Genomic DNA, 22,712 nt, shown 5'->3' with positions numbered 1-22,712 from the left:
GTTACATTTGCTGTTGTACGCTCGAGACGATAATCGTTTCTCTCACGGATCTTTACGATCATTGTCAGTTGCATTACAGAGCCTCTACACGATAAATAAAAATGGAAATACAAAGCAAACGTACATTCTTGGTATGTGGCTAATTGATGAAAAATAAATATTTGCTCATAATTTATGATTACTGGTCAACCATGTAAGGCCTTCGTAAAGCCCATCACCAGTTGTGGCACACGATGGTTGAACATACCAATTCCTGTCTCGTATCCTAGTTAAACCCAACTTTTCTTGTATTTCGTGTGGTTTCATTGCTAGAAATTGTGAGAAGTTTTACATGTAATGCAATGTATATAAATTTACCCATTTAGTTTATAAATATTAATACTCACCATCAGGAAGATCTTGCTTATTCGCAAAAATTAAAATAATAGCATCTCGCATTTCTCTATCATTTATAATTCGATGAAGCTCTTGACGTGCTTCATCGATTCGGTCTCTGTCAGCGCAATCTACTACAAAAATAAGTCCTTGTGTTCCAGTATAATAATGACGCCATAACGGACGTATTTTATCTTGTCCTCCAACATCCTAGCAAGAAATTAATATTTCAAAAATTTGCACTTCCATTGGAATATATAAAAATTCTAAATGCGCATCTTACCCAAACATTGAACTTAACGTTCTTATAGGTAACCGTTTCTACATTGAATCCTACAGTTGGTATAGTTGTTACAGACTGTCCTAGTTTAAGTTTATATAATATTGCTGATATATAATTAAGGAAACAATGTTGATTACGGAATATGACGTAGCTTTAGAAACTCCTTTCTCGTGTCTAGAAAAGTTTCATGTAAACAAAAGAATACATATGAAGGATACTAGTTTTCCCAGCAGCATCCAATCCTAGCATAAGAATTCGCATCTCCTTGTTGCCAAAGATCTTTGACAACAACTTGCCCATCTTGCCAGCTGCTTTCTACGCACCTGGCACCTAAACATTACAAATGTTAGCCTTTAAAATGAATTATTTACATTGTTTCTGAAAGTATTCTAGCAATATTCCAAGATATATAACAGGGTTCATTCCCCCTTTATTTTAAAATTATTCGAGAATACTTTTTAACGCTACGAACGTGATTTCTCATGTTGTCCATATATATAATTATTAAAAAACGTAGTTTAGTATAAACAACAAATTCAACGAATCTCTAACCTCTATCTCGAATTCGTTACTTTGAAATAAGAATAAAAAGTTAACGAATAATGCAACTCTTAAATATCAATAAAACTCAAGGACGATTCTCCTAACCTATCGATACTATAAGTACGATTCGAATAGATAAACGTTAACGAAATAATAAAACAGAAATAAATTTGTGACATATTCAGGACATAGCGGGGCCCACTGTTAAAAAGTGGTGAATTTATTAGAAAAAATAATGATAATAGTTCACGGAATGATACCGAACAGCCGTCGCGACAAATACGCCGATCGGTCGTGTAACTTGCATGACAATTGATGACGAATTTTTTTTTAAAGAAATCCTTCGAGTCAGCGATCACTCGAAGGAGCGTAACACGAAGCAGGCGTAAACGTAACTCACCGAAATACATTTACAAAGGGCGAGTACTTTATCATGAACGCGTAAACATATCACATCGCTGCACATTACTTATCGTTACAGCCGTAATATCGCCGCAGCATTCCCAAAAACGTTATTTAGGAATGTACAGCATGATGTCTTTTCGTAAGTCACAAGCAAACACGCGTGTAACTTAAACGAAATATCGAGATCACGTCTGTATGCATTGGGCTTTGACAGAGAATTTCAAGCGCCACCGTATGCCGCGATTCTTTACTAACCCCGTAATTGGCGATACGTTTAAAAATTTCCTATCACGTCAAACATAGATAAACCTATTTTTCTCTTACAAGCATTCGTTAGCCTGCCGTCGAGTGCAATATATTTGAAACTAAAAACGATCTACCAACCAGGATTATTATTGCACAAATGCACGAGTATTTTGATGACTCAATGCGAACCATAGTAATATCTACTATACAAACATAAATGTAGTTATCAACTACACGGTGCCCAGCAATTTCAGGCATAATCAGGAAGAGGATGTTTCATCGTTCAACGATAACACGAAAATGTGAAATGAAGCATTCTTGTACGATGTTTAGTTAAAAACAAATTTTTGTAAGTCACGCCAAGTATATAGAAATTGAAACAGTGATACGTTCCCGCCCAAAATAAAAGAAAAATAAACGATGTTTGAACGTCGTTCCCGATTATATTCGAGTATCTGCACATCTAGATGACATGATGATACACAAAGGTAGAGAGGTAATATAGTTTACCCTGTTGATTAATCTTAGACAGTGTAATTTTATACTTTATTTCATATCGTTACATTCCACGTATAATTAATTGAAAATTATCAAAACGATATAAATTAGAGATACCTTTTTCCCAGATCCAGATACGCATGCGCGTGCCGCTAATCAACCGATCAACTATAATTGACTATAATCAACCGATAAAGATTCTCTTCGATAAACGTTTGTTCGTCGAGGTTTCGCATATGTATCGCCATACATAGTTCTAATTCCATGAAAAATACATACATTTACGAGGAAATAGTTAGGCTATTTTGAGAAATTACAAAAAAAAAAATCCGAATATTGCTTTTATTTGGTTTAGAGCGATATTATTTAATGATTAAACCGATCGAGTAAACCGATATCCATGGAGGCTACGAATCCTCTCCTCGAATGAATTTCGATGTTATCTTCGGAAGTGTTAGGCTCCCAAATATATTAGTAATGTATGGCCGGAATGCAAGGTCACACATTCGCTTCGCAACCTTTCACTTTTCACTCTCGCTCGAAGCCAAATAGTATTTGTAATTTTCGTAAAATTCACGAAATCAGTTGTAATCGATCGGTAATCAGCCATAGTGAAATTTGTAAACATCGTGTGGCTACGAAAGGTTACAGTTTACATTGTTAACAGTCTCGACGTTTGCGATCGAGACTCTCTGAGCGAGAAACGATGATATTTTACGATCGTCGAGAAGCCTTCGTAAAAGTAAAATATGCTGGAAAGGAAAAGGAGAATCGACAGAGCGGCCGGACGAGTGAGAGGGGCCGATAAGAGAAATCGAATCAAACGTGCTACGTGGAATCGTGAAAGTGAAGGTATACCCCGCTCTACCTATGAATTGGGTTAGGTTGCGAGCCACGACAGGATACCTGTTGCTCGACACGTTTTAAATATATTCTCGCCGATGTTCGACTAGAACGGCGACACTGACATATATCGTGAGACTGGTTTATAACATTGATGATAACGGTGGTACGATAACGGGATACGCTGATCGTTGGCAGTGCTCTCGCGATTGTCAAACAGGAAACATACGGATATGGAGCAACTTCGTACAAGTCTTGCCGACTGCGGCCAGGAACATCTGTTACGATTCTGGGATCAACTGTCAGAGGAGGAGAAAAATGAGCTCCGAAATGATTTGCTCGAATTAAATCTCCCAGAAGTGACATCTTACTACCGGAAGACGGCATATGCTTCTTCTACTACCCATATGGATACGCTAGATAACAAAGTATCTCCTATTCCTAAAGAGAGTATCGCATCACTCAACTCCACGAACAAGGATCAACTGAGAATATACGAGAAATTGGGATTGCAAGAAGTAGCAGATAGTAAGGTAGCAGTGTTATTGATGGCTGGAGGCCAAGGTACTCGACTGGGTGTGTCTTATCCTAAGGGCATGTATAACGTTGGTTTACCTTCTGGTAAAACGCTTTTTCAATTACAAGCGGAAAGGATACTTCGTTTGCAAAATATGGCAGAGAAGGAATATGGAAAACGAGGAGAAATAACTTGGTATTCATTTTTTTTAATAGATGTAACAACTCACAATAACATAAAAGTTCTTTGTTTCTAATGGTTCATTATTTTTCATTAGGTACATATTAACGAGTGAAGCTACTCATGATACGACTCTTGCCTTCCTCTCCAAACACAATTATTTTAATTTAAAAAAAGACAATGTCATAGCCTTTAAACAAAGTATGTTACCGTGCTTCACGCTCGAAGGTAAAATTATTTTAGATGAGAAACACAAAATTTCTAAAGCACCAGATGGAAATGGAGGATTGTACAGAGCTATCAAGGTTCAAGGAATATTGGACGACATGAGACAACGCGGTATTCGTAGTGTCCATGCTCATTCCGTTGATAACATCTTAATAAAAGTAGCAGATCCTATTTTCCTAGGATATTGCTTATCTTCGTCTACCGATTGCGGAGTTAAAGTCATAGAAAAGTCATCGCCGAATGAACCAGTAGGAGTCGTGTGTAAAGTCGAGGACACTTATCGAGTCGTCGAGTATAGCGAAATTTCAAAAGATACAGCAGAATTACGTGACGGCGATGGACAGCTCGTGTACAATGCAGCAAATATATGTAATCACTACTTCACCGTAGATTTTCTATGCACTATTGGTAACGAGTATGAAACAGAAATGGAACTGCACGCTGCTAAAAAGAAAATTCCGTACATCGACGCGGATGGATGTAGACGGATACCTGTATCTCCGAATGGTATTAAGATAGAGAAGTTCGTATTCGATGTATTCAAGTTCGCCAAACGGTTGGCTGTCTGGAAAGGAATCCGAGAAGAAGACTTTAGTCCTCTCAAGAACGGGGATTCTGCTGGTCAGGATTGTCCGAGCACTGCTCGCAATGACGTGCTTAAGCTTCATAAGAAGTGGTTACTAAATGCTGGAGCAACAAGTGTTACGGACGATGTAGAGGTGTCCCCTTTATTATCGTACGCGGGAGAAAATTTGAGCCACGTACGAGGGCAATCGTTTAACGGACCTTACGTTCTGCAATAATGCACCTAATTTCATTCGGGATTTTTTACAGGAATGAGACTACGATATATCCTTATACATACTCGTTAAAAAAAGTCCCCGATTCGCTACGTGAATACACGTTTAATTTTTCTGTGATTTAATGAAAGAATATAGATTTTAAGAACTTTTAACGATTATATAGAAATTTTATACAAGTGATATAGAAGAATATACCTTCGTAAAGTAAATAATCTCAAAATGATAACAATGATCGGATAAATTTGTAAGAATTCTTCGTATTATGTATAATATAAATCAGTAACGCGTTTAATTGTATTATAAATATTGACAATTTGTACATGTATATGAAAAAATGTAAAACAAAATTCATATATTTTGGCACAATGCATTTACATAAATTTTGTATAGTTATTGCAGTTGTAATAAAAAAAAGGGAGGGTGTTTAAGACCAACGAAGAAATTTATATTTATTTGTATGCAATGCATAGAAGTAATAAAGTTACGATATAATTTATTAAAGGATTTGAATTAGAAAAATTAGAAAATTTTGATCTAGCTCTAAGAATGAAGCATAGTATACATTTGTGTATAAACTAATTTATTGTTATTTTCTTATAACGTACAATAAATAGTTCATCTAGGAAGGCCATTGCTCAGTGAGCGGGTGCTAGTGGCGCAATCGGTGGGAAAATGCCCAAGTTTGCAGAGAAAATAGTTCTCACCGTTTCCGTAAGATGGCGCCAGCAATGGTTATGGTTTTTTCCATCTAGCGTTGAAAATACCGAACTAATTTTCCATGGCGCCATCTAGTATGAATACTAAAAACTATTTTCACTACAAACTTGGGTGTTTTCCCACCGATGGCGCCACTACGACTAAAATTCTCTCACTGAGCTGTAGCCTTCTGAATGCACCCAATTATACAGGGTGTCCCAATAATGTTGTAACACCTTGAAAGAGGTGGTTCGGAAGGTGATTTGAAACAACTTTTTCCTTAGCGAAAATGTTGTCCGAGGCTTCGTTGAGGAGATATTAACGGAAAACACTGACCAATCAGAGCGCGCGGATACCGTTGGAGCGGCCGCGGTAGCGAAGGCCATGTGCTAAGCGGCCGCGCTTGTACGCGACAAGCGACTCGACGTGCATCGAAGGACATTGGACGCGACCGCTTAGCTCGTAGCCTTTGCTACCACGGCCACTCCAACGGTATACGCGCGTTCTGATTGGTCGAGGTTTTCTCTTAATATCTCCTTAACGAAGCCTCGGACAACATTTTCGCTAAGGAAAAAGTTGTTTCAAATCACCTCCCGAACCACCTCTTTCAATGTGTTACAACATTTTTGGGACACCCTGTATATTTGTATTTCCATACATAAGAAATACGTTAAACTTTATGCTATTAAAAGCTTAAAAATGATTTCTTCGAATATAGAATTATTCCAAAGCTTGCAGTGAATTAGATTTCTTTGTTACCGAAGAGAAAGCGGTACTAACCTAGCGTTACCTTTTAAGTTGTTACTGGTTGGTACTCTTCCTATAACAGTTCATTGGTTCCATTCAGTTCCATTTGAATTTGAATCGTTGAACGTAACTGTTGTAATTAATGTGAAACCCAGAGTCAAGAGGAAGTATGTTTATGTGAAAAGTGGATCATTGTTCGTTAATATGGAAGAAATTTTCCAAATGTTCTATAAATATAGTTTGAATGACGAAGAAGTGTTGGACATTGAAAATTCCTTGCAAAATGTAAATGAAGATGTTGAAAAATTACTCGTGAACGCTAAGTGTAACATAGGATCTGTCGAGTATGCAAATCTGAATAAGATGCTTGCCATTTGTTATTTAAAGGTATTATCTCTGTATCGATAGTGTCTTATTACCAATATATTTATAAGTATTGTTTATAGATGGGTAACGAACTCGAAGCCATATGTCGTTTAATCGAGTCGCATGCAGTAATACTTCGTCAACAAATATCGCACAGGTACATGAAGATGAAGGTGCGGGAATCATATTTAGATACTCAACAGTTCTATGGGCTAAAGCCTGCCTATGTCCAATTCGGTGTAAACAATGCAAATAGCGTCGATAATGTGAAAGAGAAACTGCACGATTTACCTAAAGGTAAAATATATCACACAAATACATTTTCCAAAAATATTAAGCATATTAATTATTTAGGCATTTTTGTTTAATACACAGAATGGTACGTAATTCAAATTACTGAACAACACAAGTCTCCGGACATTTCTGAATGTTGCAAATCCACGATTAACGCAATGCACGCAATACACATTATCATACTACCAACAGGTTCCAAGGAAATAGAACCTTTGTGTATAACATTACCAAAACCTAAATTGCAATCATCCTATGACATTTGTTACGAAATTCAAAAAATTCTATCTAACAATAGATCAAAATTGGAAGCTACTTATGAGAACAATGAACTATATTGGAAAATGCGCAATCGACAAAATACTAACATGAAGGTATTTAGGATGCTAATAAGTTTAATATTTCCTGTGTGAATGTATACATGCATATATGTGTAAATTAAAGACAGCTATACGTACATTAGAGTACTCGTGGTTGAGAGAATGGAGAATCTTGTTCATGGCAGATCCGATAGACAACATTGATTTAGTAGCAGATATTGTAGAAATGATCGATAAACTCATATTAGACAACAAAATACAGTAAGTATGTCTCAAGATCGGTGAAATTTAATTTTAAGGCCCAAAGTACTTTATATATTACAGTTGTACCATACCAAAGCGTTCTGTGTGGTTATTGAAAAAGATAGCGCTCGGTGCGTGTTTTCTTACTCGAGAAGAAATAGCACGCGCGGTAAAGTATGTGCTACCTACATGCGACAAACTTGCCGACAATGTTATATTGTCCATATATGGAAAATTGTCATGTATAGTAGAATTACAAAATGCAACTAGGAAAACATTAGTTTTAATTGTCGATGAAGTAAGCGTATCATCTTGTCGTATATAAAATATGAGCTAAATTAAATTGCCTAATTTCATGTATTTTTTTAAATATATTTCAGCATATGGATTGCATACCTTTCGAGTCCATGGAAATCTTGAAGTGTCATCCGATTACTCGTTTTCCATCGCTACACATTGCTTATGCTTTATTTAAAGAGCACGAAAGTACAATGGAAAACGGTTGTAAGATAATTAGAGTTAAAAGGGATATGGGAACCTGTATAGTTAACCCATCGGGTAATTTACCTAAAATGGAAAGACGCATGCGACTCTTTATCGAACACTGGTTACCAAATTGGAGGAGCTGGTACAATGTCGAACCAGAAGAAGAAGTTTTCGAAGACGCTTTAATCAATCGTGATATATTAATGTATGATCATTTAAAATGTTATCGTTTCGTTATTCGTACTATGTTATGCAGTATGCTATCCAATAGGTATAACGGTCATGGTAGCGGGATACAATATTTACCAGGAGAAAAAATCGAAAGACTTAGAGTGAAGTCAATCGTTTTATTATTTGGCTGTAGTAGTGTAAAATTACTTGTAGTAGGAGGACGATTTCCACCATATGGTATTTCAAATCAGTATTTAATAGCGAGCAGGTAGTAAATTACAAGACTTACGAATTATTATATATAACTTAATATATAATTTAAATATGATTTTTATGAAAATCAAGTATTTAATTTTTAGCCCCTGCGTGCTCGGTATGTTATGGGAAGTTACAGATGCTGATATCGATAAGATGACTACAAATTTCATTAGCAGTTGGATTCCATCGCCGTCAAACAGACCATGGACTGATGTCGATATTCATATGTGGTGCACAGGTACTCTAAGTTAGTATCAAAAAAATTATACTGTTTTTATTTTCGTCAACTTTAGACTAATTTTACGACTGCGTTTTATTCGGATTTTTGTACGATTAGAATTTTTGAAAAACCCACAAAAAAGTACTCAAGATGTGCCTCAGGAACCTGAGATGTTAAGGGCGGTGGCAAAATCTAAAGATGCCTGTTCTCAATATATGACCGCGGCTGCGGTAGTGGTACGAGGACTACCGGTAAAGTTGATATAAATTATAAATGTTTAAACAATATAAACGAATATAATTATTTGATACTAGTTTACGTGTAATTAAAAAAGTTGATAAAAATTTTGCGTGTATAAAAAATCTCGTAGTTTGGTCATTTATAATGCCCAGTCTGTCTATTTCGAAATATTGTCTTTGGTCACATAATTATTTGCGGTTCCGGTACAGAACTAGATATACTTTTATGAGGTAAAACTTGACCACCATTGATGTATAATTCATCCTTAACGATTACATCTTCGCCAAGTACAGTTATACCTTCCATCCGTACCCAACGTCCTACAACGCTCCTCCAGCCTACGATACACCTGTAACAATATTTGTCACCTTATTAGCATACGATGTTATTTAACGAAGATAGTACGGTCCACGATTATGGTAAAGTACTTTGAAGTCAAAACAATTTTAGACGTTTAATTTCAAACTTACCCATCTAGCCACGCATGTTCTTTTATTATAGCTGATTTAAGGATGGTGCTTCTTTTAATGCAGCATCCATCAGATAATACAGCTCCAGGACCAATCGTGACGTTAGGACCTATCCTGCAGTCTTTACCGATCTTTGCTGTTTCGTCTATTAAAACGTTACCTATTACACCTGGACCCGAATATAACTTTTCCGGTGATTTTTGTCTTAGAGATGTCAGGTACATACTCATTCCTGCATAAATCAAACATAAAGAGATTATTAATCAAAGTTGAAGAGAAAATATCTTCAAAGTATATACCTTTAAGAAAATCTTTCGGTTGTCCTACGTCCATCCAAAATCCTGTTAAATCCATCGCGTACAATTCTCCGTCCTGGGCCATCAGCGGAAAGACTTCTTTTTCTATACTCGTAGGCTTCAATTCTATTCTTCTTAACATGCTTGGATTGAAGATGTACATACCTATAAAATCACAATATTTATAGCAACAAAATTTTAAAAGAACAGTCAATGTTTTAATTCAACATAAAAGAGACAACACCTGCATTTATTTTATTAGAGATAAATTCTTGCGGTTTTTCTACAAAGCTTTCTATTTGCCCGTTGTCTTTGTAAACAACCACTCCATACTTGGACGGCTCTTCTACTTTAGTAACAACAATCGTTCCTTCTTTACCATGATTTTTATGGAAATCGAGAAGTTGCTTGAACGGAAAATCGCAAATTATATCGGAATTTAAAACGAAGAATGGCTCGTCCCCTGAACTTAAAAGATCGCGCACTAGCGCGAGTGGTCCTGCGGTACCAAGAGGTTCTGGTTCGTGTGAAAAAATTAAGTTTACTCCTAGTTTTTTTGCTGCATCACCCAAATCTCTTTCCATTTCCTCTGCACGGTACGAGACAGCTAATATTACCTCTGTTACATTTGTTTCCACCTAAAGATTACATTCGCTTTGTTTAATCAATGGAAGAGGTATGGATAAGTCAGAAAAATGTTGTAACATACCAGAGCCTCTATTTGATGTAAAAGCATTGGTTTATTTGCAAACTCGACTAATGGTTTAGGTCGACTCAAGGTGAGTGGTCTCAATCTAGTTCCATAGCCACCGACAAGAATTAATGCACGCATCGTTCCTGATTTCTTCCTCTTCTGTTGCATTATTCTCTAGTGTTTCTGTTAAAATGTATTCACAACATAGATTACATATTGCATTTAATAACTTAGACTTCTTTCCTAAAAAATGTGCAAGTATAAATATTAAAAAATATTTCAATTCTTTGAACCACAAAAGAGAAGTTAAAAATATTGTGTGGTATTTTTTAGCGAATACGTATGCCTATTATACACGATAAAACAATTCTATTCGTGATCGAGTAGATATTTTCTAAAAAACACTTGTTCAAAAGTATAGGAAGATTCGTGAAAATGTCAATAAAATTGCTACGCGTACAGTAAATTTACTTGAGCGTTTTAATTACACCGTATTCACTTTTTATAAACGCTTATGGTATCCATACCTGCTATCTGCGATCAGCTTGTCAGAGTAAATCTCTAAAATAATTATTCCTGTTGAACATTGCCACGTATGATTGAAATACCGCGTAGACGTGCGTGTATTAGTGACACATATACAAGATAACATGCATACGGTTATTGGTACTATACAATCGTACAGTATCGAACACTGTATATTTAATATTTATGACGTTACTCTTATCGAAATTTCTATCTTCCACCTTTGAGTAAGTCTTCTTTTTTCATAGTTAACGTAATCCCACAAATTGTTTATCAACGATTACATCTCAATACGGGCTACATTATAATTCATTTATCATTTCTACGTACGATATAGACAAGCGATTCATTTTTCAAATTCGTATCGTTAAATCCATGTTTACGATTCTATTTTTCCTCTTTCCTCGTTTAATATACTTTTTTCCATGAATTAGGGAATTCTTTACGTCTCGCGTAACATTCCAGAATTTAACGAACAAGATATACAGTTATCGTAACAAGCACACTAAATTTCGGTTACCTTTATTCAACGATAACATTTTAATCGAGTTACTTTTAAAAGGCACCTGCATTTTCAAAATTGATAGCTAATCGAAGAGCATTACGAGAAAAATATCACGCAATCTGTATTTTCCATGACATGTTTATCTCTCAGTTTCTAAACATCAAAATTCTGGTGGACAACCCTCGCTGAATTCGAAGAAGAACTCAGATTGTACGTTTTTGTTCGATTATCATTAATATAAAAAAAGAAGAATAAACATCGCACAGGAACGCAACGTTGCTGTATCAAATCTATCGTGTCGGTCATAGCGAGTCATGCATGGCACGTTAACCTGCGTTAACCTGTGCGCCTGCGCCACAGTACTAGTTTATGCATGGTATCGCAAAACAAAAAGACAATCGTGTTAAAACCGATTCCGTTTCTTCTTCGTACTAATTTCACGAACAGAGAAAAGAGAAAACAATGTAACCGATGTCACGCGTAATTATTTCATCCTTTTTCCTTTCGAATCATTTCATTTGTCGTGTTTTTCTCCGACTCGTTTCTTTCTTATACATATATTCGTCGCGACATATTTTCGTGTGAAAATATTTACACCTATAGAAGTCATCGTAACGTTACATGGTTACGTCAACGATTAAATAAGATAAAGTAATAATTTCAAATGAGAACGTTAAAAATTGGTAGTATTTTGTTTGTTACTTTGGATTTAGATATTATATGCGTCGGTGAGTTTCCATGATACGTGGTATTGTACGCAAGGCCGCCACTAGATTTGCCAGCTCCCCGATGCAATTTCTAATAGAAGTGTTACCCATTCGAGGGGCAAATTATACGAATTAAATATACATAAAATCAGAGTTTTTAAGTTTAAAGTAACGCGTATCAAATAACATAAAGCAACATATTACATAAAAATATTACTCTGACGAGTCGATTCGAAGCTGTCCTTGCTTTCAAACTAGAAAGTTCGTCGACAAGTTTTTTAGCTTACATGGAAACCTACATTCGAACATCGCAACTGCGTTTTCTTTATTATTAATTTTTTAATTATTTTTCGCTTCTCGAGGTATCTCTCGCGAAAAGTTTCCACGTAAAGACAACCTTGGTTGTATTTCGCTTGGAACGATATTCGACGAGAGCAAGACTTATCGAAGAACAATCGTAAAATTGCAAAGTTTTATCGAAATGGCGGGCAGTGAAATGGAGAAGAGTGGGGTGTGGGGGGTAGTAATCATGAATATTCCTTGGAAGAAGCGTCGCCGATTGTAAATGCGCGTTTAAGGTTGGACGGTTCACGGGAAAGCCGCAAGATGGCGTAATACGTGCGACGCTGCTTTTGACGTTCGCGTATGAGTTTTTTTTTTGGTTCCTTCTACTTTGAAAACGGCAGGAAGCGAAAATTGTTGGTACGGTGCTTAGTGCTCGCTGGTCTGACTGAGGATGTGGTGGAAAGTGTTGAGTACGATAGGAGAGATTCAACAGGAAAGGATTTCGATTTCGAGCACATAGTACGCGAGACACACGAGGTCCCGCGATTGGCCAGTTTATGAGACGACGATGGCTCCGTGAGGAGAGGAGAACATGGCTGCGACGCAAGCCGAGAGCCAACAAAACGATGTGAAGCTGAACGAGTCCGTGAAATGCGCACAGAAACGTCCGCAAGTTGGTGGGAATAGTGCGAGTGTTAACACGAAGCAGCAGCTGGATCCAGAGCCGGGTGATAAAGTGCCCCGGGGCGCGGCCCAGCTGCTTAAATATGTGAATCGCGGCGGGGACACGGGTTTCGAGATGAGTCAATACCGCGAGGACATTGGTGGACACACTGCCGGTGAAGTAAAATCACCCAGAGAGGCTGGTCAGGCGCCTCAAGAATCTATCGGCAAGCAGGAGCCTCTCGACGCGCCCGGGCATCCGAACCATCCCGGACATCCGTTTACGCCGAACGTTATTCGCGATTACTCCGACGAGTATACCAACAAATCGAACGAGTTTCCCTCCAAGTCGTTGACCGATTATCCGGGCAAGCAGATACCAGAGTACGTGGGAAAGCATGGAGATTTCCCAGGGAAACAGTTGGACTATCATAGTAAACACTTAATACATGAAAGTGAAAGAGTTCATCGGGCAGAAATGGAAGAGCATTATGCAGCTTCCAAGATTGAATCGCGATTGGCATACGTAGGGGCTACACCGAGCAGTTTCACGGGGCAGCCCAGGTTTCTATCGGGACAAAGTATATCCCAAGCTACCGGTCCAACCCCGACGTTGAATCAGTTGCTTCAGGCCTCCACGCCTGTGCATCGGTTTCATGGAAACTATCCTGGAATGGGGCCAGAGCCGTATCAACAACCTTGGCCCATTCAGCGACCTCCGGTCGTTCCTCCAGTTTATCCACAACCTGGTCAACGGCCTCCACAGACGGTACTTTTCTAACGATATTCCTTCTTACGTAAAATACATTACATACATTTTCAAAAGCAAAACAAGCTAAATTTTTACTTGGACCTTACTTTAATATTTTGTTTTTGATAGGCTATGTATGTTTATTTATTATCTCATATTTGCATATGTTGCACGATAAACAGGGATCCCCGAGACTACATGCAGGACCCGGAGGACCAAGTTCTCCGACTCCTATGCCATATCAACAATATACACAACGTTATTCTTCTCCTACGAGACCACATGCACCGTATAGTCACCATCAGGTACATTTACATAATGCATTTTTGCAAATTTATCAGATCATATAGTAATTATGGATAAATTTTTTGATAAGGTTATAATTAATGTTAATTCAATTGTCGCATGTTCTAGCTAAACTCTTATACTACGCAAACCAGCCATCCTTCCAGTCTATATACAGAACAGAGGGGTTGGAATCAAGGTGGACCACCAAATCCACCACCACCCCCAACCAATCAAGCTAATCCTTCCAGTCAGTCACCGCAACGTGCACTTTCTCAATCTCCAGCACCACCTCCTTCGGCATCTCCACAACCACAAGCGACAGGCCAATCACAAGTAAGTATAGCCAGTCACAAGTAACATAATATATTCCCTGTTTATTCCAAAATACATTTTGATTCCAACTTCTTATCGAATATATTCTCAAGGAATATAGAAGATATAAATGTACGAACGTATGATTAACGTTTTATTTTGATCGTGAATGTACGTAAATTTTTTTCTGCACGTAAACAAAACAGTTTGTTCGCTTTATTTTACATTACCTATTTGCACGTAAAACAAAGTTTTCGAAACGGTATTATTTATCACAAAACATAATGTAAATTAACATATATTTATAGATGTAAGGAAATCGAGATCTTTTTGTTTGTAAAGAAATAGTTGTATACCAGCTTTTAAACGGTCGTCTTTGTATACATAAGCATTATACATTATCGATTCTATAGCATTTCGATTCTGTACGGAATACATAACGAAAATGGATTTTCTAAAAAGAAGGAATTTTATTTTTTCTGTTTACAGAGTTTTCACAATCTACAGCAACGATCCACAACACCAAATACTCAAGGAATCGATTCAGGGGTGAGTGTTTAGTTATGTCAATGCCGAATTAACAAAATATATCGTAGAAAACTCTCTAAAACGATACTAACGAATCCTTAGAAATCTTGCTTAACGATTACCTTGCAATTATCAACGCAAGGAAAAAGATTACGATCCCTGACGTTTCTTTCGAATTTCGCGTATCACGCTTTAATTTTAATTATGGAGCACATGCGCACGAATGCACGTGTGTGCACGTGTTATTGTTATTTTATATTTGTACTCGACGATTGATTCGAGTTGATTAGAAATTACGAGAAAGAGCCAAAGGACGAAGTCGCGTACGTCGAACGAGAGCTAGTATCGCTAAGCAATTCTAATTTCGCGTTGCATAAAGTGCCATTTGATCTTGGATACAGTGGTTGGGAGGTACTTCGATACTTCCCTCGTGAAAAGAGCAAGCATGAGTGAGCGAAAGGGAGACCTCTTGAGTATGGTTTGCCTACGGAAGGAGGGGCAGGGTGTGGGAAGTGGGGATGGAGAATAAGCGACTTGTAGAGTTCGATTAGGGCGCGAGTTGCGCGGCCGCTGGAGCCCCAGATATTAGCGACTTCCCCTTCTCTCTCGCTCTCTCGGTGTGTACGCGCGTACGTGTGTGTCCTCCCTCACCGTTGGCTGTCTCCTTTCCAAACGTACACAGTTGCACGCGTGTCGCGCTCACGCATCCCTCCCACAGTATATTCGATCTCTCGCTTCTTCCAATATAGATGGGCGGGTTAGCGAGAGGTCCGTGTGTAACCTATGGTACAGGAGCGAGCAAGAGCGAGTGTGCGATTCGTTGGACGCGGTGGTGGGGAGAAAACAGAGTATCCGAAGCAGTTCTCCCCACCACTTCTGACGTTTTATATCGTTCAGCTATATTCGGTTCGTTAGATCATGCAACTGTCACTCTGCGACATGCTATCGAACTTCTCGTATTCCCATGACGCGGCTGAAAAGTGTCGAATAGTTTAAACGTTCGATGAATAGTATTGTTTTGAATGACGTTCAACGGGAGCTATTTTCTCGTACATAATCGGTAACTTTTCAGATCTGCATAAATCGTGTTTGTTGGTCGCGAATCTAGGCGTATCGATTAAAATCTTTTATTTTACGAGTTGTGTCTTTTACGTAAGTTAAAGAACGAGAGTCACGCGTCTGGCCGTGTAATATTCCATACATCTTTTTCTCTGTTTTTGCATCGCGGCTACGAGATAATTCATTTTATGTGCCGGTAAATTCTCGTTCGATTATTACACCATTTACAGCATGTTGGATAGGCGTGCTTTCGATGCTCGCGATGCTTTACAAAAGTTGAACGTACTTCAATTTAGAATGGCTATTGTGTCATTGAATCGGTCTCGTTGCGATAGCGATGTTACGGCATTGACAGATAAAAATATTATTATATAATATCCTCGATATCTTGCATCAACGTAAATTTACTCCTGTTTTATTATCTACTTAGTTTACTACGTAACACGCACGTTCGCTTCGCGCTAATAAACAACCTTTTATACGATGACGCCCTATTTATGCAGTTACTTCTATAGAAAATGATACGTGTAAAATATTTCGAACCATTCACGATGCGAATATCGTAAACTTTCGACAATCGTTAATTTTCGAAAAAATACATAGATAACAGTTACATCGTTAGAAATATAAATCTGTAGGAATTGGAACAAGGATTTATGTATCTTATTTGATCGATACATTATATTTCCATTTAGTTTGCTAGCGAATAAAAACAGTTCACCCCCATAGCGTTTGGACTTTAGAGCAGTTTTCTCTCTCTCTCTCTTTCTCTCTCGTGTACTCTCTCGGGGTTTTTGGAGCACACGGGTGCTTTTCGCCGACGAGCGGCGAGAACGGCCGACGGTTACCGAACGCTTGCCGCGCCACGAAAGAACGCCCTCCAACGAGCAGCTAGACGCGAAATCTGTAAACCGAAGTCACAGAACACTCGATAAAAAGAATCACGTTTTTAGTTATTCTCGGCCACGTACACTCACGCAGACGATCAACCCACCGAATTCTAACCTGTTACTAGTCGTGTGTCTGACAATCGAACGTGACCGTTCTGGACCGAGAATATCCCGAGGATTGTCCCTCATGATACGAAAGTGCCTGTGGGACTTATTGACACAACATGCGATGGTCGAACGAAGCACACGGTGAACCAGCAGCAGTTCTATAGCGTATTTTACAAGATTATGTCTGTTTTCATGTGGTTCTGAACCACCAACTATCACGACCGCCCATGATCCAAGTATGGTGTGTTGTTGTTACACGAGATCCCCGTGAAACATGTGAAAATCGTACGGAGAAAATACGAATCGTTCACCGTGGGTTTTGTCGTAGTGCGCGGGGTAACGCCTCTCTCCTTCGATTCTCGCGTCATGCCGAGAGTCCTTGTGTCCAACACCGTGTATACTATACGTTCTGTGATACATCCGAGGAAGTCTCTAATCGCCTTCTGTACGGATGAACTGTCCAATGTCTGGTAGGTGTAATGATGTGCTCTTTCTTTCTCGTTCCTCCCTTCGCCCGTGTCGCCCTCTCCCTCGCTCGTTCCACTCCCCTCCTCTCCTCTCCTCTCCTCTCCTCTCCACTCCTCTCCACTCCTCTCCTCTCCTCTCCCTCCCTCCCTCCCTCCTTCCCTCCCTTCCTTCCTCCCTCACCGTCCCCCTCTCTATCCGTTTATCTGTCTATCTTTCGCCTATCCCTCTATCTTTCTTTACCTCTCCTCTTTCCTTCTCGCTCTCAATGTATCATTGTGGCGACCTGTGCGAAGTGTTACGTGTGTATATATACACAAATGCACATGCAAAAGAATGAATATTGAAACATGTGCCAGTGTATATGACGTGTTATGTTGCACCGTACGATTAGTACATCGAATACCGCGTGTAGTTATTCTCGATTTTCTCGTGGATCAAAATATGACAGCGACCAAAGCGTGTTACGTATAGGACAAACTTTACGTATACTTGACGAGTATTAACCTTTTTTTTTTGGATAGTTCCTTCACCGAGATTTATCCTTTTTCTTTTATCGATATACCAATTCATGTGTATTAGTGGGACGCTCGCTCGAAGAAATTGATCGATAGATGATACGAGAAATAACGCATCGAGCGATTGCTCAAGAGTGACTTCTGTGCACATAACCCTTTACCGTGCACTGCCGTTTACCGCAGTTGCTTTTCGTTCATTCCATTCTAATAATGTTATGCAGCACGTTAGTATAGATTTTGTTTATTATCCTAATCGAATACAAAAATTGAACAAATTCATAGGCACGATATATTATTCAACACGATACTATTTGACTTGAATTTTGGGTATTGTGTCTTGGTTCGATTTCAATTTATCTAATACATTTCTTCGATTTTGTATTGTAGGAATTGTCTGGACAAAATAGTAATGATAGTTCGAATGGACCAGCTTGTCCAGGAACGCCAAACTCACAGGGGATGAGACCAACCCCTTCGCCTACAGGATCTACAGGTTCTCGCTCGATGTCCCCTGCTGTTGGTTTGTACATTTTGAATTATTACGCGCTAATTGTGCAGCGTCGACGTATAGAACCATATCATAATTACAATTATAATTATTCTTTTAATCCTTTAAACAAAGCTATGTATGTCCCTTTCTTGCAGGCCAACAAAACGTTCAGATGCCTCCACGGCCGTCAAGTAGCCAGTCAGATGGTAGTGGACCAGCACGAATGAGCCATTCTCCTATGACAACCCAAGGTGAATAGCATATATTATAAAACGTATAATCAATTTTACAAGAAAAAGGGAAAAAGTTATGCCTTTAACAGAAAATATTTACGGTGAAAATGTTTGTATTTACAGGAGCATACCAGCAGCCATTGGGTCCTTCGCCACACATGCATAGCTATAAAATGAATAACACTGGTCCTGGTGTCGTTCAACCAGGACCCGGTTCGACGAGTCTTGGTGGAATAAACCCAATGGGTGGTGGGATGGGGTATGCAGCTGGTGGAACGGCTGCCGGTCAGCCTGGGGGTTATCACGCGCAAAGTACCTATCCACCTCCGCGTCCACATGTACAATTTCCACAAGGTTATCCATCCCCAGCCAATTCGCAACCACCACCGAACAATCAATATCAGGCTCCTAATAGACCCAATAACTTGGTGCAATATCCTCCGTACACGGTAAGCTTGCGAGATAATTTCGAAGAATTCGTTAGTTTATTCGATGCTGATATATTTTTTGTTTTTAGCATAAAATGGGATTTAACAGCGTACCACCGGGAATGCCACCTAGCCCGGGACCACCTCAGGTTTACGGAGGTAGTAGTACAACGGGTATGGTACCGCCGGGCACCCCTGGAGTGGCTGTGATTGGTAATATGGGACCTCCGGCAAGTTCTATGGGACCTCCACCACCATCACCTAATCATGTCAGCAGTCAGCCACCTCCGACAAGCTCCAATGTGCCCCATTTACATACCCCTGCAGCCACACCGCCACTGAATCACGAAGGAAGTCCAATGCCTCCGCCGAGCACTACTCCTAATTCGCATCCAACTTCAACGCCAACACCGACCAGTCACAGTTCTGCAGACCTTACCACCGAAACTTCCAACGACAGTGGCATAACTACTACTGCTTCAGGTATTTGTTTAATTCATTTGTTTTACGTGCTGTGCGTAATTATGCGCATTCGTTGAGAAAAATATTGTTGCCCTAGGTACATCAGCTATTAACGTCACATCCACTTCAAGTGGTACTGTTACATCTGTAATAACAACTGGTCCCGATGGAACATCTTTAGACGAAGGATCTCAACAGTCTACATTATCAAATGCATCGGCTGGTTAGTATATAACGTTAAAAATACATTAGGTTATTCTTTTGTCATGGAAAGATACATTAATTCGTATTAACGTAGCTTCTGGGGAAGATCCAGCATTTACACCAAAGGTTCGAAAAGAAATGATAGGAGGGTATCACAGCCATCCGACTACACCGCAAAGTACAGTCCCATCTCCTGGTGCCGCGAGTATCAATTCAATACACGAAGAATATCCCGATATGAACAGTCCTGGTTGGCCGCGTACTCCTGCTAGTCCTGTATGTATTTTCTTTTATTGGATGATTCTTAAAAGTTTGATATAACAGTTCACTACTTCGTATGTATATTTGTACTTTTATACGCATGTTTAATGTATCCGTGTCAAAATTCTAAGAAAGATATACAACTCAGGGTTAATGTTTTTATACTGCAGTCTTTTCGATTTTTCAATATTTTATATATTTTACAGGTTTTTAACAGTCATGTGCCTCAAGACCCATACAGATCTAAGGTTACTGTTTTTTCACTATAAGTATTTATTATACCGTTGCGAAAGATATCACTTACACTGAATGCTTCAAGCTTTGTTTAATCCCAATCGATGTTTGTATTTGCTTGGCAAATATCCTTTACACATCATCGTAACGTTTTCAATGTCATATATTTACAGAAACATGTATCGCTCTTGCATTTATACGTTATAAAGTATTAGTACGTTCTCCATGTGCTTTTATTTTTATTTTTATTTTTATTTTTTTATTGCTAATTATATACTCGTCGAGTTCATATACCGTTATATACCGTTTTTTATTCGTTTACGTTCGTGTACAAAATGCATTCGCTGCTCATCAACTTTGACAAACGTAGACATTGAGATACAGGACACGACAAATCTTTTGAATATTTTATCTGTAAATTTGTTTGATCATTGAAAGAACTTTTACATTACTTTGCTTCGCCTAGTTGCATGATACATTCGATGCGATTTTTATGTACGATCATTGTTTAACATAGATATCACGAAAGCGGCATTTATTGCATGAAAACTGTGGGTTACGGTAACACTTGATATACTCAAACAAAAGTAACAACATTTTCAAGTTTGTAACATAGAATAATACAAAAGTATACGTGTAACATGCGTTCTTAGCGATAGTACATACAAATTTCAGAAGAATCGTTTTTTATTATGCAACACAGAGGAAACTAATCGATGTTACTAATAATTATTGCAGAAGTCAGACAGCTTGGCAAAGCTGTACGAAATGGACGACTCGATGGATCGAAGAACATGGCTGGACAAATTAGTTAACTTTATGGAAGAACGGAGAACACCAATTACAAGCTGTCCTACCATCTCCAAGAACCCCCTCGACCTATTTCGGCTATACCTCTACGTGAAAGAGAGGGGGGGCTTCATGGAGGTATGCAAGGTGCAGTGTAGTTCCATCTAGCCCTCGGTGTCTACGTAGTTTTTTTTATTGTCTCTATGTGTTCACATTTTTTTTTTAAATATTGTGTATACACATCGATATGCCAAATATTCACAACTCGGATGAGCTTCATCCGAGTTTCTTTTTGGCATTTTTAAATATCCACTGTTGTTGAAAGTACTTTAAAATACACTACAGAACACGCTTCTTTATGTTTGCGCTGAATTGTGCATGTTCACATTGTACCTTTATTTTATTTTGTTTTGTTTTATTTTTGCTATTAGTGTTTCTTTCTTACCTTTTTCTTGTATACTGTATGAAGTATGAGGAAAAACAAAGAAGCCTTAACACGTCTTTTCTTGAAGTAGTCATTCGACACGTATGGAAAACGCCCTGATCTACAAACCTTGGTGCTATATGGAATTATTCTAATAATCAGCGAAGAATAAACTTTTAATATCGATATAATAACGGTAATTCGTTTCGATTGTACTCTTGTCTGTTCGTTTCGTTTTTCACACTTGCATGGTCAAGAGTCGAAGCATTTGGACGTAAAAGAAAGAGCTGGTTACTTTACCAAGCCGGTATTTCATTTGTCTTAGATTAGTCGCCGTAATGATTTGTTTCCACGTGTTTTTTATTTTGCGTTTTCGAGATGCAGATTTTTGCTGTTTGGATTTTGTTCTGGAAAGCTTGGCGCGAGGACTAACGAGGCAAAAATGTCGTTAATTCTCTATAGGTAACAAAGAACAAAACGTGGAAAGACATAGCTGGTTCACTTGGCATCGGAGCGAGCAGTAGCGCAGCGTACACGCTGCGAAAACACTATACGAAGCATTTGTTGGCGTACGAGTGTCACTTTGATCGGGGAGGTGTTGATCCTCAACCCATTATAAATCAAGTCGAAGCTGGTTCGAAAAAGAAAGGATCGAAGGGAACTGCCTCTGTACCCTCACCAGGTAGGTGTCGAAACTATTTTTCTATGACGATATCTCAAACTCTTTTCAACATTTATGTTGTTCGTTATTTCAGGGTCTTCCAATTCACAAGACTCCTTCCCTGCTGCTGGATCGAGTAATGCTTCCATGGATGGTTACGGAAGTTACCAGAGTGGCTATACTGGCGGTACACCCGGAGGACCTTCTTCAGAGTATACACCTCCTCCTCCTAGACCTCCGAGCCAGAGTAGTGCTCCTTCTCCTCATCAAGGTAAAGAGCCTGTACTTTATTTTTTACTCTAGTATATATCAGTTATAAACGATCTAAAAAAATAATTTTATTTGATCTTTTTGGATCATTTCGATTATCCGGAAATATAAACGATTTCAGAATTCGTTAGTTTTAGATAGTACTCTCGGCAGTTTTTATCGCTTAGCGAAAATTACGTTTCTATCTGTATTCTAAGGACCATAAAACAGAGGCCGAATCATCTTTTCGTTTA

At 38.5% G+C, this 22,712-nt stretch overlaps 5 protein-coding genes across 14 annotated transcripts in view; 3 read left to right on the top strand and 2 right to left on the bottom strand.

Moving 5' to 3' along the window:
- Positions 1 to 127: 127 nt before the first annotated feature.
- Positions 128 to 1,837, bottom strand: LOC128878847 (ADP-ribosylation factor 6). Of its 4 annotated transcripts, none has more exons than XM_054127415.1 (5): positions 1,602 to 1,837; positions 877 to 988; positions 659 to 762; positions 387 to 585; positions 128 to 308 (listed from the first exon to the last, which is right to left on the bottom strand). In XM_054127415.1, the coding sequence occupies exons 2-5, from the start codon at positions 956 to 958 to the stop codon at positions 166 to 168; spliced, it is 528 nt and encodes a 175-aa protein (XP_053983390.1). In that variant the 5' UTR covers positions 959 to 988; positions 1,602 to 1,837; the 3' UTR covers positions 128 to 165. The 4 variants fall into 4 exon arrangements, with proteins under 4 accessions (XP_053983390.1, XP_053983387.1, XP_053983388.1 ...); XM_054127412.1 differs by lacking the exon at positions 1,602 to 1,837 and adding an exon at positions 1,462 to 1,575; XM_054127413.1 differs by lacking the exon at positions 1,602 to 1,837 and adding an exon at positions 1,307 to 1,428.
- Positions 1,838 to 2,546: 709 nt separating this feature from the next.
- On the top strand, positions 2,547 to 5,422 carry LOC128878841 (UDP-N-acetylhexosamine pyrophosphorylase). The gene is made up of 2 exons (XM_054127403.1): positions 2,547 to 3,905; positions 3,988 to 5,422. The coding sequence occupies exons 1-2, from the start codon at positions 3,427 to 3,429 to the stop codon at positions 4,919 to 4,921; spliced, it is 1,413 nt and encodes a 470-aa protein (XP_053983378.1). The 5' UTR covers positions 2,547 to 3,426; the 3' UTR covers positions 4,922 to 5,422.
- Positions 5,423 to 6,134: 712 nt separating this feature from the next.
- On the top strand, positions 6,135 to 9,125 carry LOC128879097 (separin). Its single transcript, XM_054127938.1, has 10 exons — positions 6,135 to 6,424; positions 6,520 to 6,751; positions 6,811 to 7,027; positions 7,106 to 7,395; positions 7,466 to 7,602; positions 7,666 to 7,882; positions 7,965 to 8,275; positions 8,342 to 8,509; positions 8,601 to 8,746; positions 8,837 to 9,125. Exons 2-10 carry the CDS (start codon positions 6,569 to 6,571, stop codon positions 8,983 to 8,985), a joined length of 1,818 nt encoding a protein of 605 aa, XP_053983913.1. The 5' UTR covers positions 6,135 to 6,424; positions 6,520 to 6,568; the 3' UTR covers positions 8,986 to 9,125.
- Positions 8,988 to 11,743, bottom strand: LOC128878457 (mannose-1-phosphate guanyltransferase beta). 2 transcript variants are annotated; one of them, XM_054126675.1, is made up of 6 exons: positions 10,947 to 11,743; positions 10,435 to 10,662; positions 9,970 to 10,363; positions 9,729 to 9,890; positions 9,430 to 9,661; positions 8,988 to 9,308 (listed from the first exon to the last, which is right to left on the bottom strand). In XM_054126675.1, the coding sequence occupies exons 2-6, from the start codon at positions 10,585 to 10,587 to the stop codon at positions 9,140 to 9,142; spliced, it is 1,110 nt and encodes a 369-aa protein (XP_053982650.1). In that variant the 5' UTR covers positions 10,588 to 10,662; positions 10,947 to 11,743; the 3' UTR covers positions 8,988 to 9,139. The 2 variants fall into 2 exon arrangements, with proteins under 2 accessions (XP_053982650.1, XP_053982649.1); XM_054126674.1 differs by having other exon boundaries at positions 10,435 to 10,602; positions 10,947 to 11,742.
- A 976-nt stretch (positions 11,744 to 12,719) lies between these two features.
- Positions 12,720 to 22,712, top strand: part of LOC128878812 (trithorax group protein osa) — a 17,612-nt gene continuing 7,619 nt past the window's right edge. The window contains exons 1-14 of one of the 6 annotated variants that reach the window (XM_054127348.1): positions 12,721 to 13,873; positions 14,038 to 14,160; positions 14,270 to 14,476; positions 14,945 to 15,004; positions 18,411 to 18,543; positions 18,669 to 18,764; positions 18,870 to 19,195; positions 19,264 to 19,657; positions 19,734 to 19,859; positions 19,935 to 20,116; positions 20,308 to 20,349; positions 21,074 to 21,271; positions 22,011 to 22,230; positions 22,304 to 22,480. In XM_054127348.1, coding sequence (XP_053983323.1) covers positions 13,034 to 13,873; positions 14,038 to 14,160; positions 14,270 to 14,476; positions 14,945 to 15,004; positions 18,411 to 18,543; positions 18,669 to 18,764; positions 18,870 to 19,195; positions 19,264 to 19,657; positions 19,734 to 19,859; positions 19,935 to 20,116; positions 20,308 to 20,349; positions 21,074 to 21,271; positions 22,011 to 22,230; positions 22,304 to 22,480 — 3,124 coding nt within the window. In that variant the 5' untranslated portion in view covers positions 12,721 to 13,033. Of the gene's footprint in view, positions 13,874 to 14,037; positions 14,161 to 14,269; positions 14,477 to 14,944; positions 15,005 to 17,904; positions 18,248 to 18,410; positions 18,544 to 18,668; positions 18,765 to 18,869; positions 19,196 to 19,263; positions 19,658 to 19,733; positions 19,860 to 19,934; positions 20,117 to 20,307; positions 20,350 to 21,073; positions 21,272 to 22,010; positions 22,231 to 22,303; positions 22,481 to 22,712 lie in introns of those variants that run through there. The other 5 variants (XM_054127349.1, XM_054127353.1, XM_054127351.1 and 2 more) reach the window with 5 other exon arrangements.

This window comes from Hylaeus volcanicus, chromosome 6 (genome assembly GCF_026283585.1).
Source record: "Hylaeus volcanicus isolate JK05 chromosome 6, UHH_iyHylVolc1.0_haploid, whole genome shotgun sequence".
NCBI lineage: Eukaryota > Metazoa > Arthropoda > Insecta > Hymenoptera > Colletidae > Hylaeus > Hylaeus volcanicus.
Note: the sequence above shows the minus strand (reverse complement) of the source record. Positions and strands in the feature narration are given on the sequence as shown.